Source organism: Haliotis rubra, unplaced genomic scaffold (assembly GCF_003918875.1).
Source record: "Haliotis rubra isolate DU_JTF1 unplaced genomic scaffold, ASM391887v1 Scf12, whole genome shotgun sequence".
Classification (NCBI taxonomy): Eukaryota; Metazoa; Mollusca; class Gastropoda; order Lepetellida; family Haliotidae; genus Haliotis; species Haliotis rubra.
In genome coordinates, this window is record NW_025765114.1 from 2,170,663 (window position 1) to 2,188,302 (window position 17,640).

The 17,640-nt window shown below is 40.7% G+C and overlaps 1 protein-coding gene across 5 annotated transcripts; it reads left to right on the forward strand.

Annotated features, from left to right (window-relative positions):
• The first annotated feature begins 122 nt into the window (after positions 1-122).
• LOC124262410 (borealin-like) lies at positions 123-17,167 on the forward strand. 5 transcript variants are annotated; one of them, XM_046696917.1, is made up of 10 exons: positions 123-181; positions 1,600-1,755; positions 2,295-2,389; positions 3,492-3,525; positions 3,799-3,921; positions 4,780-4,849; positions 10,884-10,981; positions 11,596-11,673; positions 13,931-14,099; positions 15,383-17,167. In XM_046696917.1, exons 6-10 carry the CDS (start codon positions 4,802-4,804, stop codon positions 15,503-15,505), a joined length of 516 nt encoding a protein of 171 aa, XP_046552873.1. In that variant the 5' UTR covers positions 123-181; positions 1,600-1,755; positions 2,295-2,389; positions 3,492-3,525; positions 3,799-3,921; positions 4,780-4,801; the 3' UTR covers positions 15,506-17,167. The 5 variants fall into 5 exon arrangements, with proteins under 5 accessions (XP_046552873.1, XP_046552866.1, XP_046552849.1 ...); XM_046696910.1 differs by having other exon boundaries at positions 132-181; positions 1,585-1,755; XM_046696893.1 differs by having other exon boundaries at positions 154-238; positions 1,585-1,755.
• The last annotated feature ends 473 nt before the right edge of the window (positions 17,168-17,640 follow it).

Consider the following 17,640-nt stretch of genomic DNA (forward strand, 5'->3'; position numbering starts at 1 on the left):
AGAATAATTTGTAATTACATTTTACATGTATTAGAATTTGTTCTACATTTGGATTGCGTATTGATGAAACTGGAGTCTAAAAAAGAAAATGTGTTGTTTGCGACAATGGTTTACGATACCGGAAGTGATGTTTGATTGGTTAAGAGAACATTGATTCAAACTAAAGCGGAAATTTCAATATGTGAGTTTTTGCATTATAGATCAATTCTCTTTACTTGGAGTAAATCGGAATGTGATGGTAGAAACTTCTTTTCAGCAAGTAGACTTTTCTTAATTGTGAGTTTTGAATCACGAAATGATCTCGATCAAAAGACGACATATCACAATGAAGTGAACTGTCATAATTTTGATCCAAAATGCGAACAAGCCATGTAGACATGTTTGATTTTTCTTATTATATAGCATACCCACCCACTGATCTCATGAAATAAATAATAACAACCGTTTTCGTGAAATTTCATGATTTTTTAAGTCCAACAGTTCAGTATAATGTAACTGATGTATCCTCTCAGTCTCATATATTCCCTTTGCTAAAGACTTGAACCAGAGGCCGTGTTATTTTTCTACAACTAGATACACTCTTACGGTGGAATTTCGGTTGCTTAGAGGAAAGATTTCTGCCCGTAACCCCCGTTTTTTTATCATTCTATGCCTGAGATTTATAGTTAGAATAGATGTTTTTATATAGAAAGCCTACCCTAAACCTAACATAATGCTAAATCTAAACCATAAACCTAAACCCCCAACCCCTTAAATAATAATAGAGTACATTTCAAGCGGGGGTTACGGGCAGAACTCTTACTGGCGGAAGGTATCCGGTATTCTGTAATCTTACCTAAAACTTCACTAACTTAAAAATTTTCTTGAAAAAAACACACCCAACAATCCAAGATTTACAATATCTGCATGATCTATGTGACTTAACACGCCTTCTTATAGTAAACACGTCTGATGTTTGAAAACGTGATTACAAAACTGTACAAGTAGCTCTACGTGAACATACTGGATATTATTTCGACATGCCTGTGAAGGCTGATTGAAGAACACAGTGCATGCTCATGTTCTTTTACTCAACAAGGTACCAACTGAAAAGAAACATTCAATGTGCCAGTCATTTACATGTGTGAATTTAAAATGATCTTTTGATGCACATTTTCATAAGTCATTTATCTGTGATATATTTATGTATTTACTATGTTACTGTCACTCTTGGGAATGTGTCAGAATGGGTCTTTTAACAAACTATTATGTTGTAATGTTATCTTGTAATAGCATCTAATATTTCCCTATCTTAAAATGTCTTATCCAAAATATGTCAGTGTCCAATCTCGGGCATGCCCTGTGGATGTTTTATCATTAGCAAGCTACTGCTGTCAGTACTGACTTGATCACGACTTTTATACCTATAGTGTACTGTGATCAACAAAAATGTGTATGAACATGATGATGTATGCAAAAACATACATGGACATTATAATCAAGATATAATGAATGAGCAATATATATGATCATAAGGATGAGGAATATCGTTGGTACAGATATAAGATTTAAAAGAAATAATGTCATATATATTTTATGTATCAGTTTGTCCATTTTTAGCACTACATAAATCCATAATGCCACCTCGTAAACGAACAACTCGAATAAACAAGCGAGCTAAACCCAAAGCTCCTGAAGGGGATGAAGGCAAATCACTGACTGAGCAGGAACGAGAGCGTAAATTGGAAGTCTTCCTACAGGACTATGATGCCAAAGGTAGATATTCATACCCTGGAAATAGATGTCAGGAATATTGCCATGATCATTAGACATATGGTCTTGTATTTGGTAGACCAGTGCCTGCCAGCATGCTACCACCTCACCATCAGCCCACCATTTGCTTACCAGGATGACTGCTATATTAGTTCATATGGCTGAAGGAAATATCCAGCACGAATACACATGTATACTGAGTTACCATGGCTACTGTTGAATGACACCTGAATCTCGCATGTGCTGTGTACCTTCCACAACAGAAAAGATCCCCCAATACTGATTATCCATATTTCAGCTATATCATCTAAAATAAACTGGAGATCAGTGATGAATCCCAAAGCCCAACCATCAGTTTTACTCTGCCTGATGGTGTGTAGTTCTTATGCATTCCGAGCTCCAGATATGCTTCATATTATCAACACTGTGTAATTAATTACCCAGTATGTCCATTTTAACTTGTATACCTATGCTTCTTTACAGGTCTTTGTCGCAGATTTAAAATGTTTTGTTAAATATGTGTTTTGACATGTTATTTTTAGTTGAGACCTCTCTTAAGATCATGGAAGATAAAATCAATCAGCTTTGCAAGTCAGTAACTGTCCGACTGAAGGGAGAAATCATTCAGCTGCCTCAGGTAAAAATATTTATAGCATATCCATCCAATCTGTAGGTTCTAGTCAGGGATTACTCCCTTGTTTATCAAGATGTGGTTTTCTTGTTTCTATATAATGTATGTCAGTGTTTAAAATTCAGCATGATTATCAAGAGGTCCTTGTCATTGCCCTAATGGCAAAGGTTATATGGTTTTTAAGACAGTTTGTAAACAAAGTGTTTTGGCTTAATTATATACCTCTGAATTACAATATACAGTAGTATTACTACTAGTAAATTGTCATATGTACAAAACAAAGCACATGGGCATTGTTTCATAACACATTTGGAGAGCAGGCAACATAGGTGTGATGCTTTTAGAATATTGCAAACCTTTTTGAATCAACTGTAAAATCATTGACTGAATTCAATAGATTTTCATTATTTGTTGAAGATCCATTTGGATTTCCTTTTAGAACAGAATTCAAATCTTATCCTTTGACACAGGAATGCTTGTCATTTCTAATTTGATTTTATTAACTACGAGGGCGAACATATTGGGGTTCATATTTTTCATAAGATGCCCTAGGGCAAAATATCACTTTGTCATGGTGACGTTTACGACACTCGTGTGCCTAAATATCGGTATATCCCTAGCTCTCGCTCGAGAAAAACCAACATTTATGCACTCGTGTCGTAAACATAGTATGGCATGGGCACTCATATAATATTCTCTATATAATTTGAGCAAATGAAGAAAAAACTAAAGCACATCTTCGTAAAGAGTGGATAATCTGACAGAATCTACAGCCTCAATTTCAGTTAGAATTCAATTTTGTGGCATTAGATTGTAGTAGTGTCTTAAATTGCCATTTTAAACAGCCCAACTTCACTGGGCATTTCATATTAGATCTCAGTCTTTTCCTGAAAAATGTCATTATTTCATCATGCTTGTCCAGTGTTATCAGTCACATCAGTGACAAGTATCATGATACAGAAGATAAATATGTCAACACCTAACGTGGTCACTGTAATGATGGCATGGTTTGTTATTGTAACACTGTTCCTTTTTCTGTTGTCTTTTATTGGCAGTGATCTGTAATCATGTAATATTGATGTTATATGTGTTCTATTTGTTATTGCAGAAAGTACGAGAAATGACAATGGATGATTTTATTGGTAAGTCTGTGGCTCATGCCGCAATAAGGGATACTGCTGCAAGGGAATAATAAATCCAATCTATTTACAGTTTATTCATGACTAGACTCATCTATTTGATCAATACATAAAACATCATTCTTTCCATAGTTTCACTACTGACCTTGTCTAACCCTGGTGAACTAGAGATGGCAGTACAGTGTTGATGTATGTCTTCATGCCTTTAAAGTTTTGTTTTACTGAGAACATGAATTAAGCCACCATGATTATGTGTACACTCCCTTATCATTGCAGCCTCTGGGGGAACAGTTCAGTGTGCTCTGGAATATCTGGAGATGAAGAGCCAGGAGGAGGATACTGGTGGCTTTGGCAGAGTGTGTCCTATGTCAAGTCAGCTGGTTAGAACCATGTGAGTACATGTCCTTGTCAGTCATATCAATGTGAGTATGTGTCCTTGTCAGTGATATCTGTGTGAGTACATCTAAATGTCCTTGTAAGTGATATCCATGTGAGTACACATCCTTGTCAGTGATATCAGTGTGAGTACATGTCCTTGTCAGTGATATCCATGTTAGTGTGTGTCCTTGTCAGTCGTATCCATGTGATTACATGTCCTTGTCAGTGATGAGTCATGTGATTACATGTCCTTGTCAGTGATCTCAGTATGTCAGTCATATCAATGTAGTCATATCCATGTCCTTGTCATATTCATGATATCAATGTGAGTACATGTCCCTGTCAGTCATATCCATGTCAGTCATATTCATGTGTATGTGTCCTTGTCAGTCATATTTATGTGAGTATGTGTCCTTGTTAGTCATATCCATGTGAGTATGTGTCCTTGTCAGTCATATCCATGTGAGTATGTGTCCTTGTCAGTCATATCCATGTGAGTATGTGTCCTTGTCAGTCATATTCATGTGAGTATGTGTCCTTGTCAGTCATATCCATGTGAGTATGTGTCCTTGTCAGTCATATCCATGTGAGTATGTGTCCTTGTCAGTCATATCCATGTGAGTATGTGTCCTTGTCAGTCATATTCATGTGAGTATGTGTCCTTGCCATGTATGTGTCCCTGTCAGTCATATTCATGTGAGTATGTGTCCTTGTCAGTCATATTCATGTGAGTATGTGTCGTCAGTCATATCCATGTTATGTGTCCTTGTCAGTCATATCCATGTGATATGCTCCTTGTCAGTCATATCCATGTTAGATCCTTGTCAGTCATATCCATGTGAGCCGCCTGTGAAGTATTCAATGAAACATGTTATCCTTTAACCTTTTGAGTGAGACCATCATGGAGGAGCAGGGTGCCAGCCCAACACCGACCCAGAACTGCAGGAGGGTAAGACTCAACATGAACTGGATGGAACCTACCACTGTTATATACCTGTCCTTGTAACAGATCCAGGAGTAGTATACACAATGGTGGTAGGGGCCACAAAGCAAAATTCCTATGTTAAAGTAATGGGGAAAAGACCAAAGGGTGCACCTCCACTCAACATTTGAGTATATAGGGACACTCTTTGTTTGTATTTTTTTTCTTCATGGTCCCAGTAGTCCATCCAACCCAAAGACAGGTATACGGAAAGCCAAAATGGAGTCCAGCGCAGAAAAACAACAACAATATGTCGATGGGGTTTGGACCACTCTCGTGTTGTTTCTCCATCGACGAAGGTGCACTTGAATTAGAAATACACTATGTACATAGGTATAGAACACACCAAAATGCCAGGAACTAAGCTATCGTGTGAAGCCTACGCCGAGATCCGATCAGGTCGTTTGTCCCTTCCGGAAGCAAAGAGGAAGTACCACATATCGCAAGCCCGATACACGCAAATCCGTGGCAGCTCCGAGAGAACTCCCGACATGGCCGAAGTCTTCGAGAGACTGCTGGTGAAGTGTCCCCACGTATTGCTTTCCAACCGAGAGAAACAAATCCTGGAGAAATCTGGACACACCTTCTACGAACGCTACCAGATGCCTCGCCAGTTTCTGGAACTGTATTTGCTGTACTTTTGCCCATTCGCTCGAAGACGGCAAAATAGTGGATTTCGTCTACCTCTACCCACCTAACCAATTTCGCCTAGCATCGGACAAACTCCGCATCGTTCTCGCAGACGACTACTGCCACCCATCAGAACCCAAGGACAGAAGACACCACCGATGCACCGACTGCCTGGCCGCCATATCGAAACTCCCCACTCTCTTCGAGTGAGACAACTCTACGTGCAAGTGCGGCGCCATTGACCACTGCGCCGACAGCAAGAAATGAGTTCTGTGGAAAAACAAAGTGATAGAAAACTACACACCACCCCAGGAGGATCAACTCCCACTTGATGTTCCGGAAGAAATCCCAATCCACTACTTTCTCACAAACATAGAGAATCTGTACGATGACTGCCTCTCTTGGTGCCTGTGCTACCAACGCCGCGTTGGCGAGTTGTCGGCCAATTGTCAATGCAGCGAGAAAGAGTCTTGTATCTTCTGGCAACTATCGGGACAAGCAGATCTGCCATGGGGACGGGGACGGCATACCACCCCTTTGCCCAACTACGGCGGACCCAAGGATGTGGAAGTGGCAGCCCCTCCATGCAGCAAACACCGAAAAGCCACAGACGTTCCGGAAGGAGTCTACATTTTCCAAAAGTTTTCCGTAGCGAAATACGAAGGGAAGAACCTAGACTAACAACTAGTCTCTGAAATGAACATATTTTACTGAAAAAAGTTCATAGTAAAAAAAATTATATATAATGAAAAGGAGCCCTGAGACTTTCTTCATTTTCAGAGACTAAACAAATCTGCAGAGGGATAATTTCTTGGAATTTCACAACACATGCAAAGATGCTTATCACCCATTACTGCTTTAATTGTGTGTGACAGGAATAATTACTGCCCCCACCGCCTCCCGGTCCTACTGCCAGTGGTGTGGGCCGATTTGGGGTAATGAGTATCAAGTGTCGCCAAATCTATTTTGAGAGCAAGCAGGGATACCAGCTAAGGGTAGCATCTCTTGATAATCCTATGCCTGGACAACTGGATGTCACCCCAAAAAATCCAAAGTTATTTATATTCTCCAAAATCCAAAGGTTGTGTCTGCACTATATGTGGAAGTTTAATTGATGTCGCATATATATAATGTAACAAGCAGAAAAAGTCATCAATATCCCCCGCAATGGCAAAATACTCTTCATGTATATGTCAGTTAGTTATGACTATGTCAAATGTTTTGGTGTGTATATAGCAGTGAGTGAGTGAGTTTAGTTTTATGCCACACTCAGCAATATTCCAGCTGTCTGTAAATAATAGAATCTGGGTCTAACCCCCAAAAGGCACATCTAGGGGATCATGCTTGACATGTGTACCAAGTTTGGTTAAGCTATCACAAATAGTTTAGGACATATGCTTCGGACAAAGCGTGATGGAAGCACGGACGGACGGAACTCGTTTCCATATTTCCCCGCAACTTCGTTGTTACGCGGGATAACAATATGCCATCAGATCCCCATGACAATGTCTTTTCAAAGTTTATGGATAAAGTCACAAATGCCTACAACGTTGAGGTTCACTGCTTTGATACAAATGATTTATATTTCTCTGTTTGTCTCTTCATCATGCAAATCATCAAAGTTCCAATTCATTTTTACCCTGAGATGGAAAACCTTTCGAAATGATCCCCTCTCCTCGCCAGTGTAAAATGAAACAGTTAAAGAAAATACTCAGATTTTATAAGTCATCAGGTCTCTAGTGTAATCACACATGTTGTTTGTCTGGAGTGAGAGGACAGGCAGAAGCAGGAGGTCTTGGCTCAGCGTGGGGTCTTGGGGGAGGCTCCCCATGAGTTAATATTAAATACTAGTGACAGCTAGAGATCAACTGATAATTACAAGCCATATTCTGGCTTGTGAATTCAGCAGATTGGTACAGACCCTGAAGCTGAGGAAATCTAGACTTGCCACATTTTCTAGACTTGTGTGGGCTTTCTTGGATATATTTGCTTCAGGGTCTGTACGAGAGACTAGGAAGAACCCACTGTTGCTGCTACTGGATTCGCCATCGAATTCCGGTGTACAGCTACAAGATATGAGAAAAGGTTCGAGACACCGGTGGAATAGAACGTCTACGTTTGGTGGGTAGAGCATTTCTGTGCAGGCTGGGCAAAATCTGCCACTCGCACATATCGATGAGGCAAGACGATCGAGAAGTCGAGTTGCTGCTCCCACCAGAGACCGGGCGGGAATAGCTTTTTTCCTGGATATATATAGGGAGTAAGTACTCCATATTTTTTCACTACAGGAGTACTGGAAAACCTTAAGAGTACATTATTGTTTCGTTTCATATACTCATGCCAATAATGGTTGTCACCCCCCACCCCCACCCCCTCTCCAATAAAAAATTGAAGGGTGACAACCATTATTGGCATGAGTATATATGCACCACAGCATTGATAGTCTTGTGTAAACAGGTCAATAAACAATAAACCAATATTTTTCTTCAGATAAATACGTCTGTAAGTGATTCTCAGACCATACACTATTGCTGTGGTGCGTACATGCTACGTTTTCTAAATTATTTGCTACCGTATTGTGCTTAATTTTTATCCGGACATACGCCGATACGGCCCTTATCTGGAGCCCTGGAGCCCATCCTTCCCATATGTCTATATGGAAATCCCAATCCTATCACAATCCTCTCCCATTTTTTCCTGGAGTTCTTCGTCATCCTTATCTAGCCTAGACAAGATGTCGACCAAGAAATTATTTTTTTCCTGGGAGAGGATTGGGATTTCCATATAGACATATGATGATGTTGTTGGCTCGTGCGGAGCAAACCGCGAATACGTTGTCGGCTGGTGTGCAGCGAACGACAAATTTGTTGGTCGACATCTTGTCGAGGCTGGACAAGGACGACAACGAACTCCGGGAGGAAATAGAAAACGTCGAGGAGGAGGATACGCGGTCGGGTATTGAGAAGGTGCTGCAGGCGGTAGAATCAACCCAAAAGTGGACCTACCTTTCGCTAGCCTCCTTGTTTGTATGGAATGTCGTCTACAAGACCTGGAAGCATGCCAGCACACCGTCGGCCGCCGCCCACCACGCAACACCGGTCCACAAACATGTCGACGAGACGCCAAAACATATGGACCCCCACCACATGCTGTAGAGAAAGTCGATGTGTGGAATGCAGCCTGTTTTCTGCCTTCTCAGATTCCTCCAGCAACGCCCTTGCGTTTGTGTAGTAGTATTTTCGATAGAAAAAAGCTATTCCCGCCGGTCTCGATCGTCTTTCCTCATCGATATGTGCGGATGGCAGATTTTGCCCAGCCTGCACAGAAATGCTCTACCCACCAAACGTAGGCGTTCTATTCCGCCAGTGTCTCGAACCTTTTCTCATATCTTGTAGCTGTACACCGGAATTCGATGGCGAATCCAGTAGCAGCAACAGTGGGTTCTTCCCTTCGTATTTCGCTACGGAAAACTTTTGGAAAATGTAGACTCCTTCCGGAACGTCTGTGGCTTTTCGGTGTTTGCTGCATGGAGGGGCTGCCACTTCCACATCCTTGGGTCCGCCGTAGTTGGGCAAAGGGTGGTATGCCGTCCCCGTCCCGTGGCGGATCTGCTTGTCCTGATAGTTGCCAGAAGATACAAGACTCTTTCTCGCTGCATGGACAATTGGCCGACAACTCGTCAACGAGGCGTTGGTAGCGCAGGCACCAAGAGAGGCAGTCGTCGTCATACAGATTCTCTATGTTCGAGAGAAAGTAGTGGATTGGGATTTCTTCTGGAACATCAAGTGGGAGTCGATCCTCCTGGGGTGGTGTGTAGTCTTCTATCGCTTTGTTTTCCACAGAACGCATTGTCTCCCTCAAAGAGAGTGGGGAGTTCCGATATGGCGGCCAGGCAGTCGGTGCATTGGTGGTGTCTTCTGTCCTTGGGTTCTGCTGGGTGGCAGTAGTCGTCTGCGAGAACGATGCGGAGTTTGCCCGATGCTGGGCGAAATTGGTTAGGTGGGTTGAGGTAGACGAAATCCACTATTTTGCCGTCTTCGACGAATGGGCAAAAGTACAGCAAATACAGTTCCAGAAACTGGCGAGGCATCTGGTAGCGCTCGTAGAAGGTGTGTCCAGATTTCTCCAGGATTTGTTTCTCTCGGTCGGAAAGCAATACGTGGGGACACTTCACCAGCAGTCTCTCGAAGACTTCGGCCATGTCGGGAGTTCTCTCGGAGCTGCCACTGATTCACCCGATCGGATCTCGGCGTAGGCTTCACAAGATAGCTTAGTTCCTGGCATTTTGGTATGTTCTATACCTATGTACCTAGTGTATCTCTAATTTGAATGGAGAAACAACACGAGAGTGGTCCAAACCCCATCGACATATTGTTGTTGTTTTTCTGCGCTGGACTCCATTTTGGCTTTCCGTATACCTGTCTTTGGGTTGGATGGACTACTGGGACCATGAAGAAAAAAAATACAAACAAAGAGTGTCCCTATATACTCAAATGTTGAGTGGAGGTGCACCCTTTGGTCTTTTCCCCATTACTTTAACATAGGAATTTTGCTTTGCGGTCCCGTACCACCATTGTGTATACTACTCCAGGTTTCACCCTCCTTATACCTCTACTTGTAGCAGATCCAGGTTTCACCCTGCTTATACCTCTCCTTGTAACAGATCCAGGTTTCACCCTCCTTATACCTCTCCTTGTAGCAGATCCAGGTTTCACCCTCCTTATACCTCTCCTTGTAACAGATCCAGGTTTCACCCTCCTTATACCTCTCCTTGTAACAGATCCAGGTTTCACCCTCCTTATACCTCCTGTAGCAGATCCAGGTTTCACCCTCCTTATACCTCTCCTTGTAGCAGATCCAGGTTTCACCCTCCTTATACCTCTCCTTGTAACAGATCCAGGTTTCACCCTCCTTATACCTCTCCTTGTAACAGATCCAGGTTTCACCCTCCTTATACCTCTCCTTGTAGCAGATCCAGGTTTCACCCTCCTTATACCTCTCCTTGTAACAGATCCAGGTTCACCCTCCTTTTACCTCTCCTTGTAACAGATCCAGGTTTCACCCTCTTTATACCTCTCTTTGTAACAGATCTAGGTTTCACCCTCCTTATACCTGTCCTTGTAACAGATCCAGGTTTCACCCTCCTTATACCTCTCCTTGTAACAGATCCAGGTTTCACCCTCCTTATACCTCTCCTTGTAACAGATCCAGGTTTCACCCTCCTTATACCTCTCCTTGTAACAGATCCTGGTTTCACCCTCCTTTTACCTGTCCTTGTAACAGATCCAGATCCTGCTATATACTTATAATGTCAATTCTGTACTGTTTGTGATGACATTTTGTGACTAAGGATGCTACTTTGATGTTGCAGAAAGCTACAGGCAGAACGACAGTGAAGAAAAGCAAGTATTTACAGGAATCTTCTGTTTACAGACCCTCTGCTGTGATGAACTCTTCACTAAGGTCAAGGTGAGTATTGCAAGCAAGTTATTACCAGTATTTAAGGAGAGCCTTTGGTACCTGCACAAATATTGATCATGTGTGCTTGCATGTTTCTTGAACTGTTGATTCCCCACATGGGCATATTGTATGAAGTCTATTTCTGGTGTCCCCCACTGTGATATTGCTAAAAGCGGCATCAAACTCACTCACTCATTCTTGAACTGTTGATAGCAAACAGTTTGATTGAGCTAAAATAAGCTGATAATAACTTGATGCCAAAGTGTAACATTTTAAGTGTCATCTGAAATTCCTACAAGCTGTGTAATTGTTGGATGGGAACAGGATGAGATGTATTATTACATAGGAATGAACAAATGAATATTGCTTTAAGCTGCACCATTTTACAAAGGAATACTGTGGGTTTGTTTTTGAGCATTGTCTCTGTCACATCATTGAAGCAGAACCCATGTAATGTTTACTTCTGCATGCCCAGTTTGTTAACCAGCTGCTGGTCTGATCTGAATACGTCTGGGGCAGGTTAGGAAAAACAACAGGTTGGCCTATAAGTTCTGTCTCCGTGTAAGGCATTGATGATTGTACTGAAGTATGTGAGTGGTGTAAGTGGAAAATGTCTGTTTCAGATACAGAACACCTTCACAGCGGAGTATGGCTACCTCAGGATGGGAGACACCCCTCATCACACCCAAGTTTGATCCCAAGTAAGTAAAGTAGGATTACAACAAGTTTTGTGTTATAGTTACTGCTCATCACACGCCTGATTCCCTAACATTGCTAGGTGAAATGCGTGCTCAGAAACAGTTCATTCCCAACGAGTCTCTTGAATGTGTATCTCACTGAACTGAAGTCCTCCTCAAAGACTGTTTTGGCTCACTGATGTTTGGAGAAAAGTTACATCCATGTTGAGATTCCCCTCTTTAATTCCTGATATCTTCCCACTTGGAATATTGGTTCTTTCACCCATGCAATCATATTTATATTAGGGACCAAGATGATTTCACTTTTGTAAGATTTCATGTAAGACCTCTTATGTTGATGCAGTTTTAGTCTGATGCAACAAGCTCAGTTACCATTTGTCATACAAGGCAGCCAGGTTCTCAGTTACCATTTGTTATACAAGGCAACCAGGTCCTCAGTTACCATTTGTCATACAAGGCAGCCAGGTTCTCAGTTACCATTTGTTGTACAAGGCAACCAGGTCCTAAGTTACCATTTGTCATACAAGGCAGCCAGGTTCTCAGTTACCATTTGTTGTACAAGGCAACCAGGTTTACCATCACAAGGCAGCCAGGTTACCATTTTGTCATACAAGGCAGCCAGGTTCTCAGTTACCATTTGGGCAGCCAGGTTCTCAGTTACCATTTGTCAAGGCAGCCAGGTTCTCATTTGTCATACAAGGCATCTAGGTCCTCATTTCTCCCATATGCCATACTAGTGGTGTTCCGATTAATTGAAATAATCGAAGATTGGTCGAAGTCACCAAACGATCAAGCAATCGATCACATTTTCTCATAATTGAACACAAATGATTTTGGAACTGCTGTTTTAGTCTTTGAAACACTTGACGATGGAACATATCTTCAAAGTTGTCAGGCCCTGGAAACTTAACTGAAAAGTCATGACTGAATATTTCTTGAAGACCCCAGAAGGTTTATGCTCATGATATATCAACATCAATTTAAAGTAGCAAGGTGCATCATGTTATACATATCTGCAATAACAACCTGGATAGGAAAATCTGAAAATTGACGCTAACCAATTTTTATCGATGATTGTTTGTTGGTAATGAAGCAATCATCAATTATGAGATTTCAACCAATTCCCAACACTATTCCATACAAGGCAACCAGATCCTCAATTCCCCTTATGTCATGCAAGACAAGCACTGACCTGTTCCACAAAGCGATATTTTCCAAAAGGTGATCGTAACTGCCATACTATAACATTAGGATGCTACAGTCTTAGATCTAAGATCGCTGCCATACTATAACATTAGGATGCTACAGTCTTAGATCTAAGATCGCTGCCATACTATAACATTAGGATGCTACAGTCTTAGATCTAAGATCGCTGCCATACTATAACATTAGGATGCTACAGTCTTAGATCTAAGATCGCTGCCATACTATAACATTAGGATGCTACAGTCTTAGATCTAAGATCGCTGCCATACTATAACATTAGGATGCATCTTAGATCTAAGATGCTATACTATAACATTAGGATGCTACAGTCTTAGATCTAAGATCGCTGCCATACTATAACAACATTAGGATGCTACAGTCTTAGATCTAAGATCGCTGCCATACTATAACATTAGGATGCTACAGTCTTAGATCTAAGATCGCTGCCATACTATAACATTAGGATGCTACAGTCTTAGATCTAAGATCGCTGCCATACTATAACATTAGGATGCTACAGTCTTAGATCTAAGATCGCTGCCATACTATAACATTAGGATGCTACAGTCTTAGATCTAAGATCGCTGCCATACTATAACATTAGGATGCTACAGTCTTAGATCTAAGATGATGCTGCCATACTATAACATTAGGATGCTACAGTCTTAGATCTAAGATCGCTGCCATACTATAACATTAGGATGCTACAGTCTTAGATCTAACATCACTGCCATACTATAACATTAGGATGCTTCAGTCTTAGATCTAAGATCGCTGCCATTCTATAACATTAGGATGCTACAGTCTTAGATCTAAGATCGCTTGTGGAACAGAACACTGATCCTCAGGTCCCATGTGTTTCATAGAAGGCAACCAGGTACTCAGTTCCACACAAGAATAGTTTATGTGGACACTGGACTGATTTAGCTGATATTGCTGATTCTGGCAGAAACATCAAGCAAACAAAACCAACTTCATGAAAAGCCATGTATGTATTTATTACAGACCTATTGTGTAGATATACTGGATTACATTTGTCTGGCCATGTTTCTAGACTTCCCTACACACCTGCTGGAGTACGAGATCCACGCCCCGGGGAACGCCTCCTCTCTATCACTGGCAGCCCTGTTTCCAATCCTGCTGACCCTGCTGTTAAACTCACAGGAAAGGTGGGTAGCATCGCACCCACTTCACCTGAAACTGCCATCAGATTTACAGGAAAGGTATGTACCTTTGTAACTAAACATACTGGGCCCATCATCTGGCCAGGTCATAAGGTAGGTACCAGCAAAGTCTCATTAAAATCAAATCTCAATAGAAAGTTAAGTCATGTGAACTTTCTATGGAGCCATTCAGCAGCAAAACTACCGAATCTGAAAGATTTCATACAAGCAAGCATGTGGTATATCTGTATCTAAAACATGACTGATGTTGTGTATCACGGCTCCAGATAAGGGCCGTATCGGCGTATGTACGGATAAAAAATATGCACGATACGGTAGAAATAATTTAGAAAACGTAGCAGATACGCACCACGGCAATGCTGTACGGTCTTGGAATCATTTACAGATGTGTTTATCTGAAAGAGTGTTGTTTTATTGTTTATTGACCTGTTTACACAAGAAAAGTAATGTTGTGTTGCATATATGAAACGAAACACAAGATTACTGACACGCCATTAAACTCCATTCAGTACACTAAATGTACTCTTAAGTTTTTCCTATATTGAAAAAATATGGAGTACGTACTCCTGATGTTGAAAAATTATCTGGAGCCCTGGTGTATATTGTATACGTCCTGTTATTTTTGAGCACCATGGCAACTTAAACTCATAAGGTGCACTGTTCTGGGTTTATTAGAGTTGGATGACAGTTTTCTTTTGCTAAGATCAAAATGGTTGAAAGAAGTGGTTAAATAAGTGAAGATGAACCATTTTAGAAAGCTGATGTCTGGTTTGTTCAAGATTCCACAAATCTTTGATGTAGACTGGGAGGTCAAAGTTAGTTCTATGGAGATGTTGTCAAATCTTCAAGCAGACAGGTATCACATCAAAGTAAAAGATCTGAGTGGGTATGGTTTTATGACACTTTTAACAACATTCCAGCAATATCGCGACACCAGATATGGGCTTCACACATTGTACCCACATGGGGAATCAAACCCAAGTCTTCAGTGTGACAAGCGAACGCTTTAACCACCAGGCTACCCGACTGCCCCTAAAAGATCTGACAGAAGATATAATTGTTGAAGAGGGTGCAATAATATCATGATACATATCACCACATATTATTACAAAATATAATCGTTTGTGCTAATTTAGTAACGGCACCAAAACGATAGTCCAATGTGTGTGCCAGATGTCCATGTTATGTGAAGGTAACAGCAGTAATGGGCAGATCTTATGATGGGTTCTGTGTCATCAAGGCATGAGTACTGCTGGCTGACTGGCCAGTTGACATCGGGATATTACCTGCAAAGTATTGATGATGTTTATTCTGCTTTACAGGGTCTATCATTTCACATCAATGACATCGATGACTTGGAGAATGCTGACATTGATATTCCAGAAGATCATATAAAGAAAGTGCTCAGTGTGTTCACCAACATCATGAAGAAAGCCAAACAGTGAGGAAGACAGTCAAGCCTTAGAGTTCAACAGTGTCTGGAGCATGAAATGGGGATTGAGCTCATAACTCAAGTTGAGACGACCACAGGCTATTCTCAATATACATTGTATATTTCAGAACATGCTCAGTTTGCAAAACATTTTTTATGACAAGGAAAATGTCAGCGAAGACAAGTGTATATAGACAATGAAATGTGAGGTTTATTGGACAATGGCAATACTGGCAGAGGGATTTCCTGAAGTGTATGTACATTACAAGAATGGAATCACATGGCTCTACTGTCATATCGGAGCTCCGCTGACCATTCAAAGCAATACAGGTTACAAGTGTCACTTATAAATACAAACAAATGCCAGTTATGTTGTGATTATCATTCACTGAAAGGCCAAATCAAACCTGTGCTGTCCAAATTTCATTAGAGTAACATTCAACTGTAAGCAAATTGGGCCTATTGTTGTTGGTTTCTGATAACGATGTCCATTTGTCCCTGGACCCTGTTGAATAGAGTCATCGTAGTGCTGTGACTGTCTATGCTTGCTTTGTGGAACAGGAACCTGGAAGTCTGCAACTTGGAGCCAATGTTACAACCATTTTGTCAGCTGTAGAATCAGGCATCAAGAGTAGCATTCCTCCTTCCACCGTCCAACACATATCACCATCTGCATATGTATGCTTCATTTTACAAACTTACAAAATAAAACTATTAGTTGCAGTGATTAGTTTGTTGAGGCATACAGACACATACTGTAACCTATTTATTAGTTACTAAACACATAAAAAACTGGTTATATAAGTCCTCACTTTGGCTCTAAGAGTAATCCTCATAATCAATCTGTCCAAGTGTTGCATTTGCATTTGTCTGAAGTTTGTGACTCATTTACTTTTGAGGTTTATTAATTTATGTTTGTTTTGATGAAATATAATTCTCAATGTGTTCTACAAGATGATATGGAATATTTGTCACTTCCTGAAATGTGTAGTCCTGTTTAAAACAACAAAATATATACTTCCTCACAACACCTCCAGCTATACACACGTGTATGTCCAAATTGCACTGATCAATGTTCATGATGTGAATCACTGAAACGTCTGTACCTCATTTCAATTATTTTCAGACTGCTGTTATATAGCTGGCAAACTGCATGCAGTGTCAAACAAACATGTGTCCCTGAAACTGGTTGACAGAAAAAACAACATATTTAAACGTATTATTCTATTCTACTAGAAACTAAGCACTTGTTCCATTTATGTCACAAGTTTATAAACTGCATGTTTCATTCATGAGTTTGAAGAAAACTATCTATAAAGATACCAGTATTTAAATTGAATTCTGTAAAGTGTGCTCTGCAAACTGATCAAGTTAACACATCTAGTGTTATTACAACTTGACCTGTCAGACTTGCATGCAGCTAACCCTTGGGAGGTCTGTTTACTAAACAACAGTCCTAGTGCTACTGCCTATGTATGGAATTAACAACAATTATAGCACTACGTTTGTTTTGTGAAACAGAGCCTTGGTGACCAACAGTTCTCTTGTAAGTGGGGGAAACAAGATTACTGTACCATGCTCTGCAGCATTCCTGTTAATGAAGCCACTTTTCTGCAAGAAATTACCCCAAATGTACAAAGTATAGATACAAACTGTAATAAAGTGTATATCTAAACATGCCTTTTTATGCATATTTTTTTATCCAAGACGAGAACCATCCAAAATGTATGTACTAACTTTTACAGACAAAATAATACTAAATATTATCAAGACAGTATCAATAAGACTATAAAAGTCTAAAATGCATACCTAACTTGGCATCCTAATTTTGCTGTCGAGTTTGTTCCAATTATCCCGGTGGTGGGGTAGCCTAGTGGTTAAAGCGTTATTTCGTCAGCGAAGACCGAGGTTCGAATCCCCACATGGGTACAATGTGTGAAGCCCATTTCTGGTGTCCCCCGGTGATGTTGCTGGAATATTGCTAAAAGTGGCGTAAAACCAAACTCAGTCCAATTATCCCACCAGCTCCATTGCCCCTGAAGCTAAATGATCCTCTGAACATGCTGATGCAAGTAAGATCATGTCATCTGAATTGCTTCCTGTTGACTTCTCAAACAATAAATTAATACGCAACAAAAATCAAATTTG

What these genes read in the sequence shown, in the direction of transcription:
- LOC124262410 (XM_046696917.1), top strand. Translation starts at nt 4,802, where the DNA reads ATGGAGGAGCAGGGTGCCAGCCCAACACCGACCCAGAACTGCAGGAGG. An exon ending in CGACCCAGAACTGCAGGAGG is followed by an intron (nt 4,850 to 10,883) that starts GTAAGACTCAAC and finishes TTGATGTTGCAG; the next exon opens with AAAGCTACAGGCAGAACGAC. An exon ending in CCATCAGATTTACAGGAAAG is followed by an intron (nt 14,100 to 15,382) that starts GTATGTACCTTT and finishes TCTGCTTTACAG; the next exon opens with GGTCTATCATTTCACATCAA.